We start from the raw sequence: 22500 nt of genomic DNA on the forward strand, positions 1-22500 counted from the left end.
CCACCTAATGTTTCAAACTTGCTGTAGTATATCTTAAAGGTGTTGGAGGAAGCATTTTACATCTAAAATGTAATATTTAAAAAAATAACCAGGTATTTACTTGACTTTTTTGGTCCTTTACTCCTAAATAATTTGGTTGGCAGTCATTGCAGAATGAAATTATTAAATAATGACATACATTTGAACTTCAGACTTTTATTTCCTTCAGAAAATTCATGCTAACATAAATCCTTTACTTAAACAACTTTGTAATTTTATAAGGGCAATAGTTTTAATCTGTTTTTATTTTAGAGATTGTGCTCCCCCTTTATTTTAGGCTTTATCCAGATTTCTTTAGCTGAAAGGTGCAGAGGGGGTTGTAAACCTCTTTACTGCTGCTGGTGCCAGTAGTCACTCACTCACACTCACTCTCACACACATATCTCTGCTTCAGAAAAATGCATGCTAATGAAAACCCTGTTACTATAGCAACTTTCTAAGTTTATGAGAGCAATATTTAAAATCCATCCCTATTTTTAGTCCTTTGTTTCTTCATTATTCGTGGCTTTGTCCAGATTTCTTGACAGAGAGGTATGGTCAAGAGGTACGCAAAGCTCTTATGTGATGCTGCCAGGAATTGTTCAATTTCTCTCACTCTTCACTTTCTCTCTCTCACACACACACACACACACACACACTTGCGCGCACACACACACACACACACACACACACACACACACACACACACACACACACACACACACGATTGTTTTTTATTTTGCACTTGCTAAACAGCAGAAACGCTGAATACCGAGTACAGAATAGTATCTCAACCGATCTCTCTCACACTCATACACACATACACTCTCACACACAAACACACACACTTTTATTTTTTATTTTACTTTACTTTTTTTTACATTTTACACTCACTAAACAACAGAAGCGCTGCTTAGTGAGTGTAAAATAAAGGCAGCCTTTCAGTTTTCTCAGTCTGAGCTCCACTGCAGCTTGATATGCTGTCATGAAGTTGCAGAGTCGGTCTTCAGCGGGCATTACTTGCACATTAATGCCCTGCTGGAGAACGCTTGTTCTCCAATCAGGGTACTGATGTACAGTAAGCTCATTCTTTAATTTACTATATCGACTCCAAAGAAATGCATCCTCTGAGTAAGAAGACATTTTTTTACTAAGATTTAGTATCTTCAGAGTTAATATTACTGTGGTGTTTATTTAATATTAGTAGACCAGAGCTCAAAGTTTAAACTGCAGTATATTAGCTTTGGAAAAACGTGCCAGGAAAGCAAATATATACTTTATATTTTCACAGACAGATGGTGAATTCACATAATTCTCTGCACACAGGTTTTTTGGAAGTTATGCAATCTGTATTTAGGATTCTTCACAATGGCTACATATGTTTCTAATTATTCTGCAAATAGATGCAGACAAAAAGTTTGTAATTAAATAGTATACAAAACTCTCATTCTCGTGTGCTAAGACTTGCACTTAGAAATAACTAGTTAACAAGTATACATGGTTCTGACCTGCATGACAATTCAACTGAGTAAAATTGCCTTACTGTGCAAAGACAAGCACTTTGAATGGGAAAATTATAGAAGTACATTATCTCATGAAAAACAAATTCTACAAAAAAAACCAGCAAACTTACCTAATATCTACAGCTGACATACAAGCTGAGGAAAACCTAATTTTTATCAGTAAAAAAGTCATACCATTCTTTTAATAATCATTATGCACATCATCCTATTCATTGCATATCTCAAGAAAACTGATATTTGTTACAATTCAGGAACTCATTCTGATGGATATAATCTATAAATAGGTAAAAAATATGCATAAACTAGTATCCTAATCTGACTCCACGCATGCACACACACACGCACGCAGACACAAACAGTAATATCATAGGTTCATAGGTTGATACTAGGCTATCTGCCCTAGGGCATTTATAAGCCTAGCCAGAGTGTGTTTGGCTTTCACCACCCTTTTAGATTAGTAGACTGTGCCTTTGAATAGTAGGTCACAGAAGATAGACCTTTTACGGTTAGTTTATTGTGCCTCTGTCTAGCAGGGACCCAGAAGAGATCCCAGGGGTAAACTTATGATCTCCCATCCACTCGTCAAGATTTCTCTTGAAGAGGGACAGTGAGGGGCTCTGCCTAACTTGGACTGGGATTTTGTTTCAGAGTGAGGGGAGCCTCTTGGATATGAATCTGTCCCTCCAGCATGTCCTATTTATTTCTGTGCTGAGGTTTAAGTCCTTGGAGCGTGTAGCTCTAAAGGATTTGGATTTCCTGAGGTGGAGTATGTCCATTAATTCTGGGTTGGACATGGCTTTATACGTCAGACAGAGATTGCCTTTGAGTAGGCGGTAAGCAACTGAGTAGAGCTGGAGTTTCTTTAGCTGAACTGCATAGGGCATTTGTTTGAGTCCCTTGATCCTCTTGGTGAGGTACTTTTGGGGTCTTTCCAGTTGCTGCAGGTGTCGGGTAAGGTAGATCCCAAATGGGGCATTGTATTCAATTATGGGTGTGATGAGTGATGAGTAGAGGGGCACAATGTCCTCTCTTGATCTAGATGTGAAACCTTTCGTGATAAGGTGGGCTATATAGAAGGTCTTTCTAACCACTTTGGCAACGTGATTGTCAAAGGAGAGATTACTATCTACTTGGGTCCCCAAATCCCTAATTACCTCTTCCGTACTTAATGGATTACCACCTATGTGGTCATTTGTGGGCACTTTGTTTTTCCCAAAGGGGATGACTATGCATTTTTTGGCATTTAGCTTTAGGCCATAGCTCTGGCACCAGTTATCTGTCTCTGTGAGACCCTTTTGGAGGATGCTTGTGTCAGCCGGAGAGTCGATTATGGCACCCAGTTTGCAGTCATCTGCGAACTTGGTCAGCCATAGTCCTCCCATGTTAGCCTATACCTCAGAGAAATATATACCGAACAAGAGAGGTCCCAGGGCTGAGCCTTGTGGGACGCCACTTGTAACTGGTTTAGAGTCTAACATGCAATTCTGATGATGTGGGTTCTATCCCTGAGCCAGTTTGCAACCCATCTTGTGACATAGGGGTTGATATTTAAGCTGGTGAGCTTATTTATGAGGCCTGAGTGGGGTATTGTGTAGAAAGCTTTTGCGAGGTCCAGGTAGGCTGTGCGGACTACCTTCCCTTTGTCTATGGCCCTGGTAACTGTTTCAAAGAAGTAGACCAGGTTCAAGATGCAAGATCTGCCCTTAACAAAGCCAAATTGGGTAGGATCCAGTGTCTGGAGGTTCCCGGATGTCTTTGTTTATGAGTTCCATGATGATATGCTCCATAGCTTTGCAGACCAGGCTAGTCAGGCTTATAGGGCAATAGTTTCCGGGGTCCGTTGTGGCACCACCTTTCTGGAGCGGGACCACTGTTGCTGTACACCATTCCTTGGGTACGTATCCTGTAGTAAGGCTGAGACTGAACAGTGACTTTATGTGAGGGTTAAGTTCTTCTTGAAGCTCATGTAAGACACAGCCCGGGACACCGTCCGGTCCCATTGATGCTGTGTTTTTTGCTTTGGAGAGGGAAGCTCTCACCTGTTTATCTGTGATGTCAGGGAGGTTGCACTCTGTTGGGATGGACATTTGCTCTTTTGGGGGAGATGGGAGGGGATTTGCACTGAACCTGTCTGCCAGGATGTTGGCAATGTCTGTGGGTTCAGTGTATTTTTTGTCATTTTGCACTAACTCAGAGCATATTTGGGAGTTGCCACCCAGGTTCCTGACATAACTAAAGAAGGCCTTGTGATTGTCTTTAGTGTCTTGTGCAATTTTTCTTTCGAAGCTGGCCTTAGATGATTTTATGAGGGATCGTACCTTCTTGCTAGTACTGATCAGAGATGCCTTTCCTTTTTGGGATTTTGCTCTATCATGTAGTAGCTTCCTCCTTTTGTTGTATAGCTTATTTATGGCCGGGGTCCACCAGACAGGTCTCCTGCCTTTGGAGGAGTGAGTCTTGGTTTTATTTGGGATAGCACGATCCATGCATTCCTGTAGGTGTCCACAGAATGCATTTGTAAAGGATTCTGCGGTTTGAACCGTATTTTCCACTGGCCCAGGGGCTTTGAAGGATACCACCTCGGTTTTGAGAAGTGTGAAGTTTGCTTTTGAGAAGTTCTTCACCGTGGTTACCTTGGCTGGGGGTGGGGACGGGATATGGATGTCCACCAGTGAGATTAATTTATGGTCTGACCTTACCAATGAGGGGTATACCTCTGGTGTGGAACATAGAGTCCCCATGTTGGTGATGACCAGGTCCAATATGTTTTCCCCTCTTGTGGGGGTGGTGACCAGTTGTTCCATAGCATTTGAGTTTATAAATTCTAGTAACCATTGGGTGAGGGTGTTGGGGCTTGAGTAGTTTTCCCAGTCAATGTTTGGGTAGTTGAAGTCACCCAATTTAATGGTGTTTGGAGAGACCTTCATATTTTCCAGTGTTCTCAGGAAAGCCGAGTGGGGTTCCTGAGTTTGGGAGGGTGGCCTGTAGCAGGCTACAAACTAAAAGGCAGTTTTGCCCACTGTTAGTTGCACATGGATGGTCTCCGATGCTTCGTGCAGTGCTACTAACCTGGAGGTGTGGGCATCTTTGATGTATATGGATACTCCCCCTCCTTTTGTGGTTCGGTCCGAGTTTTGTGGCCGAAAATCATGGTATGAAGTATAACCTGGTAGTGCTGGGGTGCTTTCAGGAGCCTTGCACCAGGTTTCTGTTACTGAACAGATATCGATATTCTCCATACTGGTGAGAGCCTCGAGTGCGTGCATTTTGAGGTTTAGACTTCTGGCGTTGAGCAGCATTACCCTTAGTTTCTTTTTCCTTGTATTGTCTATGGAGGTGGGTTTGTCTTTTGAGCCTTGCCTAAAAAAGGCACTATGGGGGTGGCAAGAGCCTTAGCCAGTATCCGAAAGCCCAGGGGTGACAGGTGCAAGCCGTCCCTAGCGAAGCAACGTGGCTTGTCGAGCATGTCATCCCAGGCTGACAGACACTGGATCCCCTTTGAATGACACCAATACTTTAGCCAATTGTTAAAATTGATCATTTTGTCTTTATACTGTGGCATCATTCTTGGTGAGGGTAATATGCTACTCAAGGTCAGGGTCATACCGGCCTGGGCTACATGATCAGAGAGCTCCTCTATGCCTCTTTTCATGTAGTCCAGGGAGGTACATCTCAGGTCATTTACACCCACATGGACAATGACGGAATCATATTTGTATTTGCTTTGGAGTGACGTGAGTGCATGCGTTATGTGGCAGATCCTGGCACCCAACAGACAGCTTACAGTGACCTTCTCCTTGTTCAGCCTGGTGAGTGGGACGTCAGTGTGTCTGACAATAGAGTCACCTATTACAAATGTATTAGGTGTGTTGTTTAGCCTTAAGGGCTGTGACTGTGTGGCACACTGACTTTGTGAACTATGTGATACGTGTGTATTGTTGTGGGGTAGCAGTTGTTTTGGTGTCTGCTTTGGAGGTCTCTGCTGCTTAGACAGATTTTTATTTAGAGCCTCCGAGTATGTTTTTGTGTGTTTATGTGTTTGGTTTGCTGTTGCTATAGGTCTATGTGAGACTGGATTTATGGTTTGTGTGGTTACCTTCTCCTCCTGATTGACTGTGCCAGTCATGGGTCGAGAGAGCTCAGCCTCCAGTTTGGCTATATAGTTGTATCTCTCACATATATTTGAGTTTGTCATCTCACCTGATCATTTTTGTATTGCATTGGTCGCACAATTTTATTTTTCAGACTACTGGCAAATCTTAAACATCACATGTACCCAGCATTTCAGTATGCAACTTTGTATGACATCAAATCCTTGGACTTTTATGGGCAGACGGAATGTAAACTGACTTGTCTAATCTTCCTGTAAAATATCTTCTTAATAAGTAGGATTTACCCACTTAGCAAAATGAATTAAAAAAAAAAAAGATTGACAGCACAACATACTGGCAATTTAGACAAGAATTAATTTTAAAAAAATACAATACGCTGGGAAGATGTGCAGCCATTTTGCTGGTCCTTTTAATCTATGTTGATATTTTTGTACATGCTGTGTAACAGCTGAACAACACTAGGCTTAATCTTATTTTATAGTGATGAAGAAAACTGTAAAGGCAGCTCTTCTGGTTAAAATGCAGTATGGAATGTTGATAGATACAAACCCAGTATTATAGACATAGCTGGCTACCAAAGGAGAAGCAGTTGGCAAAATCTGCATTGTTTAGTTCCTCTGTTCGCCTTCCCTAAAATATTGTATAATTGACAGTAGTATACCTGAGACAAATGTGATTTAAAACACAATTTCGATAGCTTATCATTCCATAATGGTTAAGGTGTTTACCTTACAAACACAATGTACAGGGTTGGATTCTCAAATTGGGGTAAATGGCTAGACTTAAAATGCCTAAAAAGGGCAGTTAGTCTAGTACTAATCTATAAACCTATGAACTTACAAGTATTTTAAACCAAACTCAAACTATGGTTAAAACTAATTGTATTAAAACAGATACTTACAGAAAACAATTCAAACCGATAAATCAAGAATTAATTATTGCATTTTAGAACTTAATTACAAATACAACATGGCTCCTGTTGCTAATCTTTTTAATATGCACTCTGATCTGTTTAGCTTTATTGAAAATCTAAAAAAGTGATAAGTTAGAAAATAATCTGAAAGGCTTGAGAATTAATATGACGGAGCAGTTAAAATCAATGTTTGCAGTGCTGTTACACATACCTCACTGCACATGTTGAGCAAAGGTTCATGACCTTATGTGAGTCTTATAACTATAGGATGCATCTGCATTTCTTCTCTCTTACCATTTGCTCATTGCATGTTTATTACAACCATCTTTATGTGTATGACTTAGTTATTTGATTCATGCACTTACTGATAAGAAAAGCACCATCAGCCTCCTGCATAATGCCAGTTGCATACTAGTTACATATTAAATAAATTATTTTCAGTGAACCATGAACACTTTAATTCTTTATGCAATTAAACATTTACAGCACTTGCCCATTCCAACATGTGCACACTTGACAGCCACATAATCAAGTCATAGGCTTACGGAAAATGAATCTGACATGACCACATGTAAAAGGAAAAATCCAAATTCCTTTCTCATAGAGACAACAAAGTAATTCACTAATTGCAACAGCAATGAACTCCAAAGATTTTGAAGGTAAGACGAGAAGTCGTAGTAGAACATCTTACCTTTAAACCTGTCGTCAGAGTCACTTTCACTCTCACTGTTCTCATCTGTAAAAGATGTAAGATGACATCAGAAACAACATTCAAAAGATGTAAGATGACATCAGAAACAACATTTAAAGATGTAAGATGACATCAGAAACAACATTCAAAAGATGTAAGATGACATCAGAAACAACATTCAAAGATATAAGATGACATCAGAAACAACATTCAAAGATGTAAGATGACATCAGAAACAACATTCAAAGACGTAAGATGACATCAGAAACAACATTCAAAGATGTAAGATGACATCAGTAACAACATTCAGAAGATGTAAGATGAAATCAGAAACAACATTCAAAAGATGTAAGATGACATCAGAAACAACATTCAAAGATGTAAGATGACATCAGAAACAACATTCAAAGATGTAAGATGACATCAGAAACAACATTCAACAACAGCAGAAACAAAGATCAAAACATACCTAGGCCTTAGCATATCTACATGCACAATGCAGATACAATATGTTGTATTTCAAAATCGTACTTGTCTTTTGATAGTGCCCGTTTTTTAAGCAAAAGAAAAGCCTGTGTCTAGGTGGAGGAACAGCTGTGTATCATAATTTCAAGCTGCCCGTTTTTGTATTGTACTTAAATTTGGCTAACGGCCTGTGCTTGTAGCCGAAGATTGTTCATTGATTATCATTGTAGTACGTTATGCTTTACAGGCTTTTACTGTAATAACAAAGCCTTTCCAGTTATTTATAGTTTCAGCAGCTAATCTGCCATGGCAGACATAATAAATAAAAAGCAAAATAAATTTGACTAGCTTCCTTTAGTCTACAGACCACATGACTACCAGGTGAGCTGCACTGAAAAGTTAGTGAGTATGTATTCTTATACCATCCATATCTCTTTTTTTGAGATACACAACCAAGTTCTTTCAGTTATATACAACACTTCTCACTGCTCGGCTTGGTAAAAGTCTGTCTTGTTTTTATTAACTATTTCACAGTAAATTGTCATTTTTTTGTGAAGGGAATGTTGACTTTTCCATTACATGTTATAGCCAAGGGCTTTTTACATGGAAAACCTTGTTTGGATCAAATATAATTCAAAACTCTGAATCTCTGGTCTCATTCAGCTGCACTGAACACAGATAAGACAGCTCTGCAGCAGAAATTACAGTAATCTCCCACCCAGACAAAGATAAGTGAGCACCCCTTTCAAGCAGATAAGACAGCAGTGCAAAAGCAGAAACAGCAGTCTCCCCCCATCCCAAGAAATCTAACCACCCCTTTATAAATAGAAATATCAGATGTCTATCTAGGCAGGTATCACCACTCCTATTGTCTGTGTCCACCTAAATTACTTTTCCATCTAAAACAACCTCCCTAACCTGCCTGAATCTGACAAACTGGAATGATGGACAATCACTCTCCTGCAATTTTTGTTGCAACCTTGAATCAGATGGGTATATTGAGACAATGTAAGAATGTATGAGATGTATTTATTTACTGTCATTTGCACCTAAAGGCTCACATACTGTCACCACTTATATAAGGATCAGCAGCAGTTCTCACCAAAGTATACCTCTCCACTACACACAAAAAATATACGTAGTCCATTATACACCAAGGTTCTAAAGCTTAATTTGCTCAAACCTCACAGACCACCAAAACATGACAAGAACATTAAGCACACTCAGCAACATTACAAGCCTGCATCGTCAGCAAAGCCTTAGATAGTCACATTGTCTGAGATACTATACCAATAAGTTAAGCATCCACACCACCTAATATTCTAGTCATAGGTGACTCCAGTTGGACCACTGACAAGGCTGAGTAAGTGAAAAATGATGGTCAGTTGCTTGTCTGAGGCCAGGACTCACCAGATCACACAGACACTAAAGTCCTTAATAAGTACCATATGGATGGTGCAATAGTGCAGTGGTAGCATTGTCGCCTAACAGCAAGAGGTTCTCTAGTTTAATTCTTGGCTGGGTTGCCTTCTGTGTGCAGCATGTCCTCCCTGCATTCATGTGGGTTTCCTCTGTGTGCTCCATTTTACTCCTACATTAGAATGACATGCGTCTGGAGTGCTTATCCCCGGGCCTCCGCTGAAAACTGGCTTCATTTCAAGTCAGACTTTTCTGGTTAACAAATGTTAAATTAAATAAAATCAAATAAAATAAATAAATAAATGATGGCTCTGTCTCATAGTGCATGTGGGTGTTAATGACTTGAGATGGACCTCCCTAAACTACATGAAGAGAGACATAACACAGCTCTCCAATCATGTGACGCAGGCAGGTATGGGTCTAGTACTGAGGAGCGTTCTTTCTCCTCCAAGGATGATACCTCTGTATCTATCTCAATATGAGCAAAAGATAATTGACTTTAATAACAGCTTTAACTTTTGGTAACATTTGGGTGGCAGGGGTGTAGGCATAAAATATCTGTCAGCCTGGGAGAACATAATCAACTGACCATGCTACTTCACCAGGGATGGTATGCACCTTCCCCCTCTAGGTTTTTGTATATAGTTAAAACATTATCCACCCCCACTGTGTCTTTTTTAGGTTATGCCAACCAGATCAATCGACCTATGTAGCAAAACAATCTAAGGAAAACTTAAAGGTGTTGCTGATTAATGCGAGGAGCCTAAACAAAATAATCCACAATAATCTGCAAGCCACTCTCACCTTAGAAGACATAGACATATGAGTAGGGACAGAGACATGGTTCAGATTAGCAGGGGGTCTCTCTTGTGGTACAGGGCTACAGTGTCTTCTGTATGTGCAATTCAGTCACTGTACAGGAAGGGAAGGAAGATGAAAGTGCCTCAATCCTCATTCAGAAAAGGCTCACATCAAGGCTGGTAAAGCAGCATGATGCCCTAGAGATAATGCAGGTCCAGCTTACCATCAAAGTCCCTTATATCCTTGTGAGCTACAGCACATTCTCTATGATCCTCTATGACCCAGGAATATCATAGCATCTACCTAAACAAATTAGAATTACTTAGCATTAATTCAAACACCATATTCCTGGGTGACTTCAACTGTTATGCCATAGACTGGTAAATGTATACCACCACTAGCATGAAAGCCCAGAGATTCCTGGACTTTGTCAATGCAAATACCCTGGAACAACTACTCAGAGTACCCCCCCCCAGGGGAGTCAACATCCTTGACTTTGTCCATATTGATATTGATGAATCATGCTCCATCCCCCAATGTGACATCCTCACTTGTCCGATCTGACCATAAAAACATTTCCCTCATAGTAAAGATAAAACTAGAGTCTCAGCCAGACCCAGGTACTTTTAAAAACTTCTCCAAGACTAACGTCCTACTTCTGAGTGACTCCCTGGCTAAATTAAAATCTCAAATGTGGGTCAACCACCACTGTACAAGCAAAAAAGAAACAGTCAAATAAAATACAACTTTTATTAAAAGAAAAGGTTAGTGCTTTCGCGGGGTTGCCGCTTCATCAGACCATACAGAACAAAAAAGAACATTTGATTTAATACAATTATTAACCAATTATCAGTCTACATCAATTAAAGCAATTATGAACAACCAATCAAAGTCACCGTCTCCTAATCAGGGCAGGTTGAAGTGAAACCCCAGAGTTAAGATCAGGTAACCTATGGACTTGTAAGGAAATAATCCATTTTAACTCGCACATTTCAATGTAAGTGTTAAAGTCACCCCTTCTGACACTAAGTATAAGTAACTTTAACACCCTAAACCTAAAAACATTATGCTTTTTTAATTTCTCCAAGTCTTTTGGGTATCTAATACCATGACGGGAATGGACCCCATTCCTAAGTCAAAGTACGATTAAAGTTCATGAAATTAGTATTGTTTCACTCTTTGACATTAGCCAAAAGTGCTCTTCGGAGCTCCCGCAATGTGCCCAGTAATGAATCCTTCTGCAATTTGTACGGTGTTACATGAATTGGTAACATATCTAAATATAATAAAATCCAAAGAACACACACCAAGCTAAACGGACGTAGAACCAGCAATAAAGCACCAAAAAATGCACAAACAACTCGCATAAGCTCCCAGTTTCTACGTGGCAATGCAGTCCAAAATACAGCAGTAAAATCACGGTCACTGAGGACGCCAAAACTCTATTTAGAGGTATAAAAAACCTTTTATTCAACAAATAGTGAGCGCTTTCGCCAAGAGGCTTCTTCAGACTAATACAAGCAATAACATTTTCTCAAGGTTTAAATAATCAAGGTTATAATTTCATTGGTTCATTGCTTAAATCATATTATGTCATGATTAATGCCCTTAAAAGGACTACTCTTAGATTATTCACTAAGTGTAGAAAATTAATTAAAACTAAAAATAGATAATAAAAATACATGATTAAAAACACATATTGAAAATCTAAAAATAAGAAGCATAGATGCAGAGATACATAGTTAAAACTGTAAAATGATGTGAATCAATAAATTCATATATATATACACATACTGAATATAGCTATGGACCATAGAATGACAACTATATTTATCTCTTTAATTTCCTATTTCTTAGAATAGGTCTAATGGGTGTTTTGTCATTCAACCCAGGTGCTTGATCAGCTTTGCACCTGATGATCCATTTTAGTTCACATTCTAAAGTATAATTAATTATATCTCCTCCCCTTGGGTTAGCAAAAATCTTTTGTATAACACAGAATCTAAACTTGTGTGTAGGACCTAGGTTCTTACAATGCTTAGCTAGTGCGTTAAAATCTGAACCAATTCTGATGTGGTAAGCATGTTCTCTAACACGTTCCCTTAGTGACCTGTTAGTTTTTCCTATGTAAAATGCAGGACATGCTTCACATCTTGCTAGGTAAACCACATCTTTACTGCTACAATTTGTATTGGTGTTAAACTCAAAGATTTGTTGTGTAACAGGGTGAACAAAAGTTGTGTTTTCATTAATATATACACAATGATTACATTTACCACAGCGTAATGTATTATGATTATCCTTCTTTATTTCTACTCTGTGCTTGACATCTCTGGGATTGCATAGCAGTCGCTTAAGATTAGGTTTGTTCTTGTAATATACTCTAGGTTTGAGGCCTACAACATGTTTGATGTCCTCATCTAGCATGAGTATATCCCAGTTGCTAGCCATGATGCCTCTTAGCTGTGCTGCATCTTTAGTATAGAACATAGGAGCCCTAACTTCTCGTGTGGTCTCTACTAGGTCAGTACCAAGTACTGCAGATTGTTCTGAATAATAAGGTTTAGCTATAGTGCTTCTAAGACCATTAACTTCTAGAATCCTTTTTTCTACTATCTGCGTATCATACCCTCTTTTGCTAAATTTATCCCGAAGGCCATCCAGTTCATTTAAGTATCCATCATAAGACTGGTTAAGCCTGGATGCTCTCATTAACTGTCCTTTCACTATGTTATCAAATATATAATTAGGGTGCATGCTACTCCTATGGAGGAGTGTGTTTCTATAGCACAGTTTCCTATGGACAGAGGTATTGAGCATCCCATTGCTTAATCTATTAATACCTATGTCTAAAAATGAAATATTATTTCTCGAAAAATTTAGAGTAAACTTGAGGAATGTAGTAGAATTATTCATATATTCTACTAATTCTAGGAGTGAAGCTACATCATCTAACCAAACGAAGAAAAGGTCATCTACAAACCTTCTGTATAGACCTGCATATCTTCTAAACAAATCACAGGTAAAGAGGAAGCTTTCTTCCCACCAGGCCATCACCAGGTTGGCGTAGCTATTGGCACATGAAGTGCCCATAGCTACGCCATCCTTCTGTATAAACATTTCATTCCCAAACATGAAAATGTTATTCGTGAGAATGGTCTCAAGAAAGAGAGATATTAAGTCAATTTTCTCCACTGAAAATTCTGAATGTTTCTTCATATATTCCTGTACAAAACTAATACCTAATTCGTTCGGAATTACAGTAAACAGACTTACTACATCCAGGGTAACTAACAAGTAGGGTGTAGTGTCATTTTGATTACTCATGTAGGTATAGAGGTCTATTAGAAATTGTTTGCTATCTCTCAAAATGTAAATATTTGCATCAACTAAAGGTCTTAGATGGTATTCAGTAAAAATAGAAAGGGGTTCAGTTATCCAACCTTGGCCTGCCACAATCGGTCTCATTGGTGGCCTAACCCGTTGCTTGTGGATTGTGGCAGGCCAAGGTCTTTGTCCTATGGGCAGACAGTGTCAGGGAGCTTTTTGATTTTGTGAATTATCTTGAAAGTACTTCTGACTTTTTAAGATTTACAGTTTGTCATTCATTAACATCTACTGATTTTTTTGGATGTTACAGTTTTTACAAATGGTCTTGGGTCATTGTAAATAAAACGTACAGGAAACTCTGCTGGAGGAATGAGGTTTTGCACAGCTCCATCATGCACCCCCCACATATTTTTTCTAATATATTTAAAGGTCAGTGTATGGGGGTTTCAAGATTATCTACTAATGATAACATTTTTGAGAGTGCTCTTGATACGTTAAATGTTTTTTTACGTAGAGGCTATAACCATCGTTATACAGTCAGTACACGCATGGCAACCACTAGTAGTAGAAAGGATAAATCTGCCCCCTGTTTCATCTAGATCCACTATCCATCAGACTAAACAACCCGGAGGCATGAAAGATGGTTCTAGTTTGTTTTTTACATATTCTAGCAATGTTCAACAATATTGCAATGTTATAAGAAAGAACTGGCCTATTTTGCTAGTTGACTGCAATATTGGGCAGATAGTTGGGGCACATCCTTCTTTTGTTTTTAGGAATAGTATGTCCATTAAGAGGATTTTGTGCTATGGGCCTAGCAGCATTGAAGTAGAGACTATCTGTAAGAAAAGAACATTTCCACGCCATAATTGCAAGGCTTGTTCTTCCATTTCCTCTGATGTTTGCTTCATTTATCCATTTACAGGACATCTTTTTTCCCCTAGATTTACAGTCACTGGCAGGAGCAGCACTCTGGTATACTTGGCTACCTGCAGCTCCTGCTCTGGCTTTTATTTTGGCAAGACAACTAGACAGCTAAGGGAGTGTATACTTGAACATCTGGTCCATATTCGTAGGAATATATCAACCAATGCATTAGCTAATCATGCTATGTCCCATCCAGGGCATAATGCTTTTAGGTTTAGGATGTTACAGTTACTTAGACCTAATGTCAGAAGGGGTGACTTTAACACTTACATTGAAATATATGAGTTAAAATGGATTATTTCCTTACAAGCCCATAGGTTACCTGGTCTTAACTCTGGGGTTTCACTTCTACCCACACTGATTAGGAGGCAGTGACTTTAATCGGTTGTTCATAATTGCTTTAATTGATGTAGACTGATGATTGATTAGTAACTGTATTAAATCAAATGTTCTGTTTTGTTCTGTATGGTCTAATGAAATGGCAACCCTGCGAAAGTGCTAAACTTTTGTTTTAATAAAAGTTTTATTTTCTTTCACTGTTTCTTGTTTTGTTGGCTTGTACCGTGGTAGTTGACTCACATTTTGTCTTTTTTACTATTTCATATTTGATTTATGGGTCACCTTTGGCAGTTGGCTTACTTGTGTTTTTACTCTTAGATTAAAATCTCACCCAGTTCCAAACCTTGAAAGCTTTGCTGTTTATGCGGAAACATACACCTCCAACTTCTGACAACATGTACTCAATTGCATAGTAGCAGCCATACCCAAAAGAAGCAAGTGTGGAACAAACCCTACAAACATAGCCCCCCCCCCGATAGAATCACAGCCTCTATAACATTTATAACAAAAATAAGAAAATACTAAGTGCAATACCCACAAAAATAAGGATCTAATACTCATATTAAACAAGAAACAACAATATAATAAAAACTACCAAGAACAAATTTGAGACAAAATTAGCCAGCCAGACTATATTTGCAGTCTCAAGAGCAATACACAGGAGTTTACTAAGCTAATTATAAATAATGCCAACCATTTTAAAGCTGTGAATAAAACAAACCTACTAGCTGTCAAATTCATCTCAAACAAGAGATATCAGGAAACGAGAACGCTATCACACACGACCAAATCCTGGATCCTCCCTCAAGTGCCAAAAATGATAGGCCCTATCAAATATCCCAAGATACATCCTAAACAGCATCAAACCAAATATTCAGATTCCCCTAACAACACTCTTTAACCTCAGACTCTAATATAGCTTTGTTCCATATGAATGGAGGACAGAGAGAATCATACCCCTGCACAAGGGATGGCCATTTACTGATCTGGGCAATTACATTCCATGAATCTGACCAGCCTCATATACAAATTCATGGAAATGCTCATCATGGAACTAATCACTATGTACATAGAAAACCTCAAAACACTGGACCCATCACAGTTTGGTTTTGTCAATGGCAGGTCATGTCTAGTCTACCTGGCTGATTTTCTGAAAAAGGCATCAAAGCGATGGATGAAGGGAAGATAATACACATCACCTACCTTGACTGGCCAAGGCATATGATACTACACCCTACTCTGGAATTCTGCATAAACTTTCCAAACTACGAAAATAGCCCTACATCTCTAAATGAACTGGAAACTGCCTCACAGATAGGACACAGGAAATCAGGATAGGACTTGCCACCTCAACAAAAGGCATGTCACAAATGAGGTCCAACAGGGCTCTGCTCTGGGGCAGTTTGTCTTTTACTTCTCACAAGTAAAATCAAATGCCAGGGACCTATGGCTGACCAAGTCTGGGGACAACTGCAAGTTAGAAGCAGTCAATGAGTCCCCCAATTACTCAGGGACCCTACAGGAGAGCTTGTCCCAAACAAATAACTGGTACTAAAGTCATGGACTAAAACTAAATGCCAAAAAGTACATTACTGTTGCATTTGGAAAGTTGACTACCCCTGGGAATTATCACATTGATAATACACCTTTAAGAGTAGACTCAGCAGTCAGGGATTTGGGCAGTTACTTTGACAGTGACCTAGCCTTCAACCAACACGTTCCACTGCCACAAGGAAGTCATTTTATATTATGCAGCTTATAAATAAAGAGCCTTTTGGCCTAGCGAGGTCATTATCGCACTTTACACAGTTCTCATTAGGCCCTTCGTAGAGTACAATGCCCTGCTTTGGTATGCACCAGTCCAGGCACTTGCAACAACTGGCTCATCCACAGAGGTTCCTTATAAAAAGAATAGGGGAACTAAGGCACATGACCTACATGGACTACTTGAAATCCCTGTTGCTGTACTCAGTCTCATACACATGACTAAACAGAGATCTAGGCCTGGCTTAAAGACATCCACAGTCCCAACACTAATTGCCTTACTGCACATCCATAAGACAAATGTTATTAGAAATTCCTGGTCCAGAGATCTCAACCTCCTTTACAGTATAAACAAAATGACCTGAAGGGACAATACATATCCCAGAGGATACTATTAAGATGGAACAGATTCTCCATTTACATAAAACAAAGCCCTTTTAATACTACCCTGTCTAAGTGAATTTGGACCAGTGGACGGGAAATAGGATATTTACACACCCAAAAGACTGCACGGCTTGAGAACCAAAGCCAATGAATGTGCATGAGCCCAAAACAAATATTCAAACTCCAAAAAGCTCAGCACATTCAGGCAGAAACAAAATAAGATGGCGCAAAGTCTTTATTTCCTTAATTAGTCCACATTACAGCACAAGAACAAGGTCATTATGGGGACATTTACCCCAGGACTAACCGATATCCTTCTAATGGACAATGAGCAATGATTAAATGCCCTGCCTTAGAGTAGGGTGCCCAAATACACTGAAGATGAAACCCAAACAAAACAATCTACTATAAATGAGAGGCATTTAAATATAGCAATGGCAAGGATAGCTAAACATCTGTGGAATAACACAGCTGGTTGACAAGCGAAAATGACGGGACTACTTAAAATATCCTATCAGGGATGATGGCCTAGTACTTACCTAGGAACTTATGAAGCTATGAATCAGTGCAACTTCATTCCCTCAGGGCTGGACCATATTCAATAATAATGGCTAAGTCCTGACATCTCTTCTTCTTATTTTAAACTGGTGGGATTTTCAGACAATGGTTTATTCATCTGTACTATGCACACTGCAAATTAATGATATGATGAAACTTTGTAAATGGTTTCTATCTACTTCCCTTATATTTTCTATTGCCTTTATTTTCTGCAATGTAATATGGTGGTGGCTTAATCTTTCTTTTCATCAAAAATACACTGTGAAACAAAAGTTAAAGGTCTGTCATTCATCTTAACTTCATGCAATGGTAAGTGGACACTAATGTAGAAGATATTCGCTAATGTTATAATAGTCTTAACATTAGCCTTCCTCCGTTTTGTTTTTGTCCTTCATTTAATTGCAGTTTTTGATTAGGTGAGCATTTCTTAAAAAAAATCTTCTGTTATCACAATTCTCCTGCCTTGATTTTCAGTCTAAGATATAATAATTTTCAGTTTTCCTTACTGACAAATCATTACTTTCATTTCAATGAGTTTTAAACTTGCCTTTTTTCTATACCGTCTACTACTTTTCATTATCTTTTCAATTAGCCTTAAATTTTGCAGAAAACCGGAAATGTAAAAAACTTTACTTGAAACTGATTCAGCATTTCTTCTTTTCTAAGACCACTTTATGAAGTGGAGAAATAAAGATGGCAGAAAAGGACAAATTGGACCACATAGTCTGCTTACTCAAGTATATACTGGATATCTCACAGGTTTTACTCAGAATAAAGCTTATTGTCCTAGTTTATGCTGCTGTCCTCTCTTGGAGGCTTTTGCCACATACCTTTATCCTGTACTATAATTTGACATTCTATCTGCTTATGTATACATTTATTTCTTTGCTATGAAGGTCTGACTTTGTCATACAAAAACCATTTTCAGCAGACACCTGGACAGACCTACTCCAAAACATATTAAGTGGAAAAAAGAAACATACACACAGATTATATTAGGAATGTTGTATAAACATCAACAGTCACAACAGTACACCTAACAGAAAACAGGTGAAGATAAATACATCCACTGTGAATGAGGTGACAATGCAGTAACATAAGGAGGTGATCTAAAACAATATTTTATCTGTAACTGCAGGAATAGTCTCAAAATAAATATCAGCTGAGAAAGGTACATCCATAATAAATATGGTGGCAATGTGGTCAAAAGAGGAGAGGTAGGATGAAGCAATAACAGAATAGGCATTTGTTGGGTGGGATGAAAAAGGACATTGACTGTAATGAGAAATCCATTATAATAAGATTGGCAAGTAATAAGACATAAAGGAAGGCTGGGTTAAGTAGCTGGATAACTATTAAAGTTGAATTACAAACCAGACTGAACTAGAAGTGATATAGTATGGACGTGGTGTGACCAGAAACAGTTGTCAAAAAAGGAAAAGTCGATAAAGGGGGTGTGGCAGTGAAGGAGGAGGAGGAGTTATTGGTAAACCAATTGTGGAAGAGTAGAAAAAAGAGATTAAGGATTAATGTTGACAGCGATCCAAAGTTACCAAAATGTGTCGAGATCTAAAGGAATGTGTAAACAAATGGGTGGGTGGGGATTGTATCGTTAATGTATGTGATCAATGAGTACAAAAAAGAAGAGGTTCAGATTTCACATTAACTGTCTTGAAAAGAAAAAGAAAAAAATCATTTAAGAGTTACTGACATGAGGAGAATCCCTGAGGTTTTAACAGAAGAAATATTTTCTTCTCATTCATTCAGTCTTTGAAAATGTATGCCCTTTTAGTATAATTTACTGCTTCTCTTGAGATACTTGCAATTATCTGTCATATCCCAGTCTCCCAAATGTTTGTATTCTAGGATTACACACAGGGTATACTTGTATAGTTTGTCTCTCTCATATGCATTATTTGTATTTGTGAAGTTATACTCAGTAGCAGCTATGAAGTCATAGAAGACAGCACTAAACTGTTAGATTTTTACATTCAAACCTACTTAACGTCCTCAATGTTTAATAAACACATGTCTCACAGAAAAGGACTGTGCTTTATATCAACATTTTTTCAATATCTAAAATGAGTATCAGATTAACTATGATTTGGTTAGCAGAACATGGAAATTTCATCACATTTACACTAAAATGAATAAGCAGTAAATAAATAATCACACACATTTTGCAACTAAATAAAATGTATGATATAAGGAATAATATGTATTATAAACAAATTAAAGGGAGATAAGAGCAGACGCTGTAACATGTGACATAAAATGCAAAACTGATGAACTCAGAAGGAGATTCTTACATCAGAACCACCTCTGAACGGAAGGCTTATCACAGTCCAGTAAGCCCAAACATTTCAGATACTGCTTACTCACTACAGACAGAAGTCTCACTAGCCATATCCACATTTAGCAGTCTGGGGCCCACTTTAAAACTTCACTTTTAGACCATCTTAAAACATTACTACATGTTTCTGCTTCAATCACATTTTAGCTGCCTAAATGTATGTGAAATGGTTGCATGGGGTGCTTGCGGCATGTTCATTAAGGTACAGTATGCAGCAGATTTATGGAACGTGGACTGAAAATATTTTCTAAAATGAAGTTCTACACAGTAGGTTCTATACTGTTGCTCACTGGAGCTGGATAAGGCTGGTGGACCCTATAATGCAGTTTCTTTGAGAGTACAGCATTGCACTTTGTTTCAGTTTATGACCCAAAGGAAGAAATAATTTATTATGTAGAAGATTTTAAATGGTGCCCACAAGTAAATAGACAGCCTTTTTAGGTATAAGTAAGGAGTAAGCATGGGAGAGAATAAAATAACAATGTGTGCACTATTCAGTGCCGTTGACAAACCAGCAAACTTTATACTGTTGCTTTTTGGAGCAGTTTGGTTTTGGCACTTTTTTCTAGTGCCATGCATGGTAACAGTGTCAGTTACTATAACTGGTGACTGTTCTTGACTGCTCTATCATTTTAGTTCACAGGACCAAACTGTGGTTTATAATACAGTGATATCTGAAGATAGGCTTAGTTGTTTTACATTAACAGAGCATGTATTTTTGTCTCTAATAAAATTTACTATCTGTTTGTACAATTATATTTTGCTATGCTTTTCTAGTACTTTTTGTCTGTGATCCAGCCCATATCTGGAAAGAGTTTTTTTTTGTTTGGATGAGTCATACCATCTAGACAACGAACACAATAATTTAAAACATTTACATTTATCATACTGTTTAAATCTCATTAATTTATTTTAACATATTTCAACAACTGATTTTCTTGTTTGCTGTCTGCATATTACAACCTGTTGATGCTGCTGTTATGTTGAAATGGGAATTAACATTTGTCAGCTTCCAATGCAGTTTCTGACAAAGCACTGCTTTGCAGAATGGTTCACCTATACCAAGATAATTCCTAAAATATTAAACAATTTACCACTGAAAGTTCTTCTTTTGATCGCCACCTTAACCCACTGTAGTTAGTGAATCCACACCTTCACATGCTGTAACAAATGAAGCAGAAGACCATTCAGTGGTTTGGGGTTGGTTGGCATAATGGTGAATGTGTTTACCTTACAGACACAAGGTACAGAGTTTGATTCTCACATGGGATAATTGGCTAGGCTTAAAGTGGGCCACAAGGGCAGATAGCCTAGCACTAATCTATGAACCCATGAATAGTGCTCATACAGATACTTATTCAGAATGTTACTACAAGTTCTAGAACCAATATAACATCTTCATCAAATGCAGAAATAATTCTGAGTGCTCATAGAGAACTGTTTATGATTAGTGGCCTTACTTATTGCATGGCTACCTTGGTAACATACAAAAAGTATCTCCTCCTCTCACATTGCATAGCAAGGCTATTGCAGAGCATATCTAATCTATGCTTACTAATTGACACACATTTCTGGAACAGAGCCACATGATTACCTGCACCTGGTTAGTGAGCTGTAATAAGAAAGGAACAGTTCCAAAGCAACTTCTCAATATGATACTCTTTGACACACTGAGTACTGCTATTCATGTGAAATTATTAGAAATTCAAAAATGCTACCTAAAGAGGGGTACTATCAACATTTTATCAGTAAAATTGGGGATTTATTTCTAAGACTAAACAATAAAAAGTAATATTCTTCTTCTGTATCATAATGCTTCAAAACTGGAGTTGATCCTTGCCAGATTTACAAGACTCAGAGGAAGATTATATAGAAATAAAAGGCAACCAAAAATGGTGTACATGTCTATGGTCGACCGGGTATGGCCGAAAGGAGTGCGGCAACATTACAAAAATGCAATTGCAAGTGTTGCGAATCGCAAAATCCCATCCCCTATTTGACCCATGTTAGCACTGGTTTAGGGTGTAGAGCAGTCAGAAATGTGGAATTCGGTATTTTTATGACATTCTGACCATTCTACGTTATGGGATTTGTGGAAAAAAGTTGGTAAAATGTATGATCGAGCAATGTGCGCTCGACCATATGAATGTAAACCACCAAAAACAATTACCGTAAAGAAATGTCCAAATGGTTCTGTAAGAAGTCTTTATTGAAAATTCTTAGCACACTGAATTCAAAAACTCTTCAGAGAGATTATAAACACAGAAAAAATATATAGCTTTTAAGTACATTATTCAACATAAATTAACAATCATATCAAAGCTTAGCAAGGAACATTTTGGTTGTAGTTTTAAATGTAAAATAAAGTCTGTCCCCCTCATTTGTAGCAATTTATTCTTATATTCTTTAGTATGCATAACATTATTCATTAACTGCTTCAAAACACAAAGGCTGGGATCCAATAAGGTACTATGACATGTATACCTCTGTGTACATATCACAAACCCTTTTTTCGATTTAGCAACCACCGAAACACAATTTTACATGGTGCTCGAGTATGAAAACATGCAGCACTGAGTAGGACTGGTCCCATTTCTGTGCTGAATACTGATGATGCATTCAGAGGGAGAAGTATGTGCTAATCAGCCTTGTATTTTCTCTCCCCAGGGAAATACCTTCAGGAAGGCAGGTAGACAGCCGAGCAACTGAAGAAATCATTCAGCCGTGTAGATCAGCCCGACCATCCCCATCACACTGCAGTGTTCAACTACCTGCCATGACCATAGCACAGAGGATGGGGGGAGCCACTAGTCACCAGAAAGAACACACTGCAGAACTGCCTTAACAGCACTAACATCATTAGGGAAATCGGACAGTGGGAGGATTCACTAGATAGAAGGGAT

At 38.3% G+C, this 22500-nt stretch overlaps 1 protein-coding gene across 4 annotated transcripts in view; it reads right to left on the reverse strand.

Moving 5' to 3' along the window:
- The window catches only part of DENND2B (DENN domain containing 2B), a 1438653-nt gene that overhangs the window by 281787 nt on the left and 1134366 nt on the right, over positions 1-22500 (reverse strand). For all 4 annotated transcript variants that reach the window (XM_044082814.1, XM_044082812.1, XM_044082813.1 and 1 more), the window contains one exon: positions 7258-7302. In XM_044082814.1, coding sequence (XP_043938749.1) covers positions 7258-7302 — 45 coding nt within the window. The remainder of the gene's footprint in view (positions 1-7257; positions 7303-22500) is intronic.

The sequence above is a fragment of the Protopterus annectens genome, chromosome 9.part0, assembly GCF_019279795.1.
Source record: "Protopterus annectens isolate FY-2018-M chromosome 9.part0, PAN1.0, whole genome shotgun sequence".
NCBI classification, from domain to species: Eukaryota; Metazoa; Chordata; order Ceratodontiformes; family Protopteridae; genus Protopterus; species Protopterus annectens.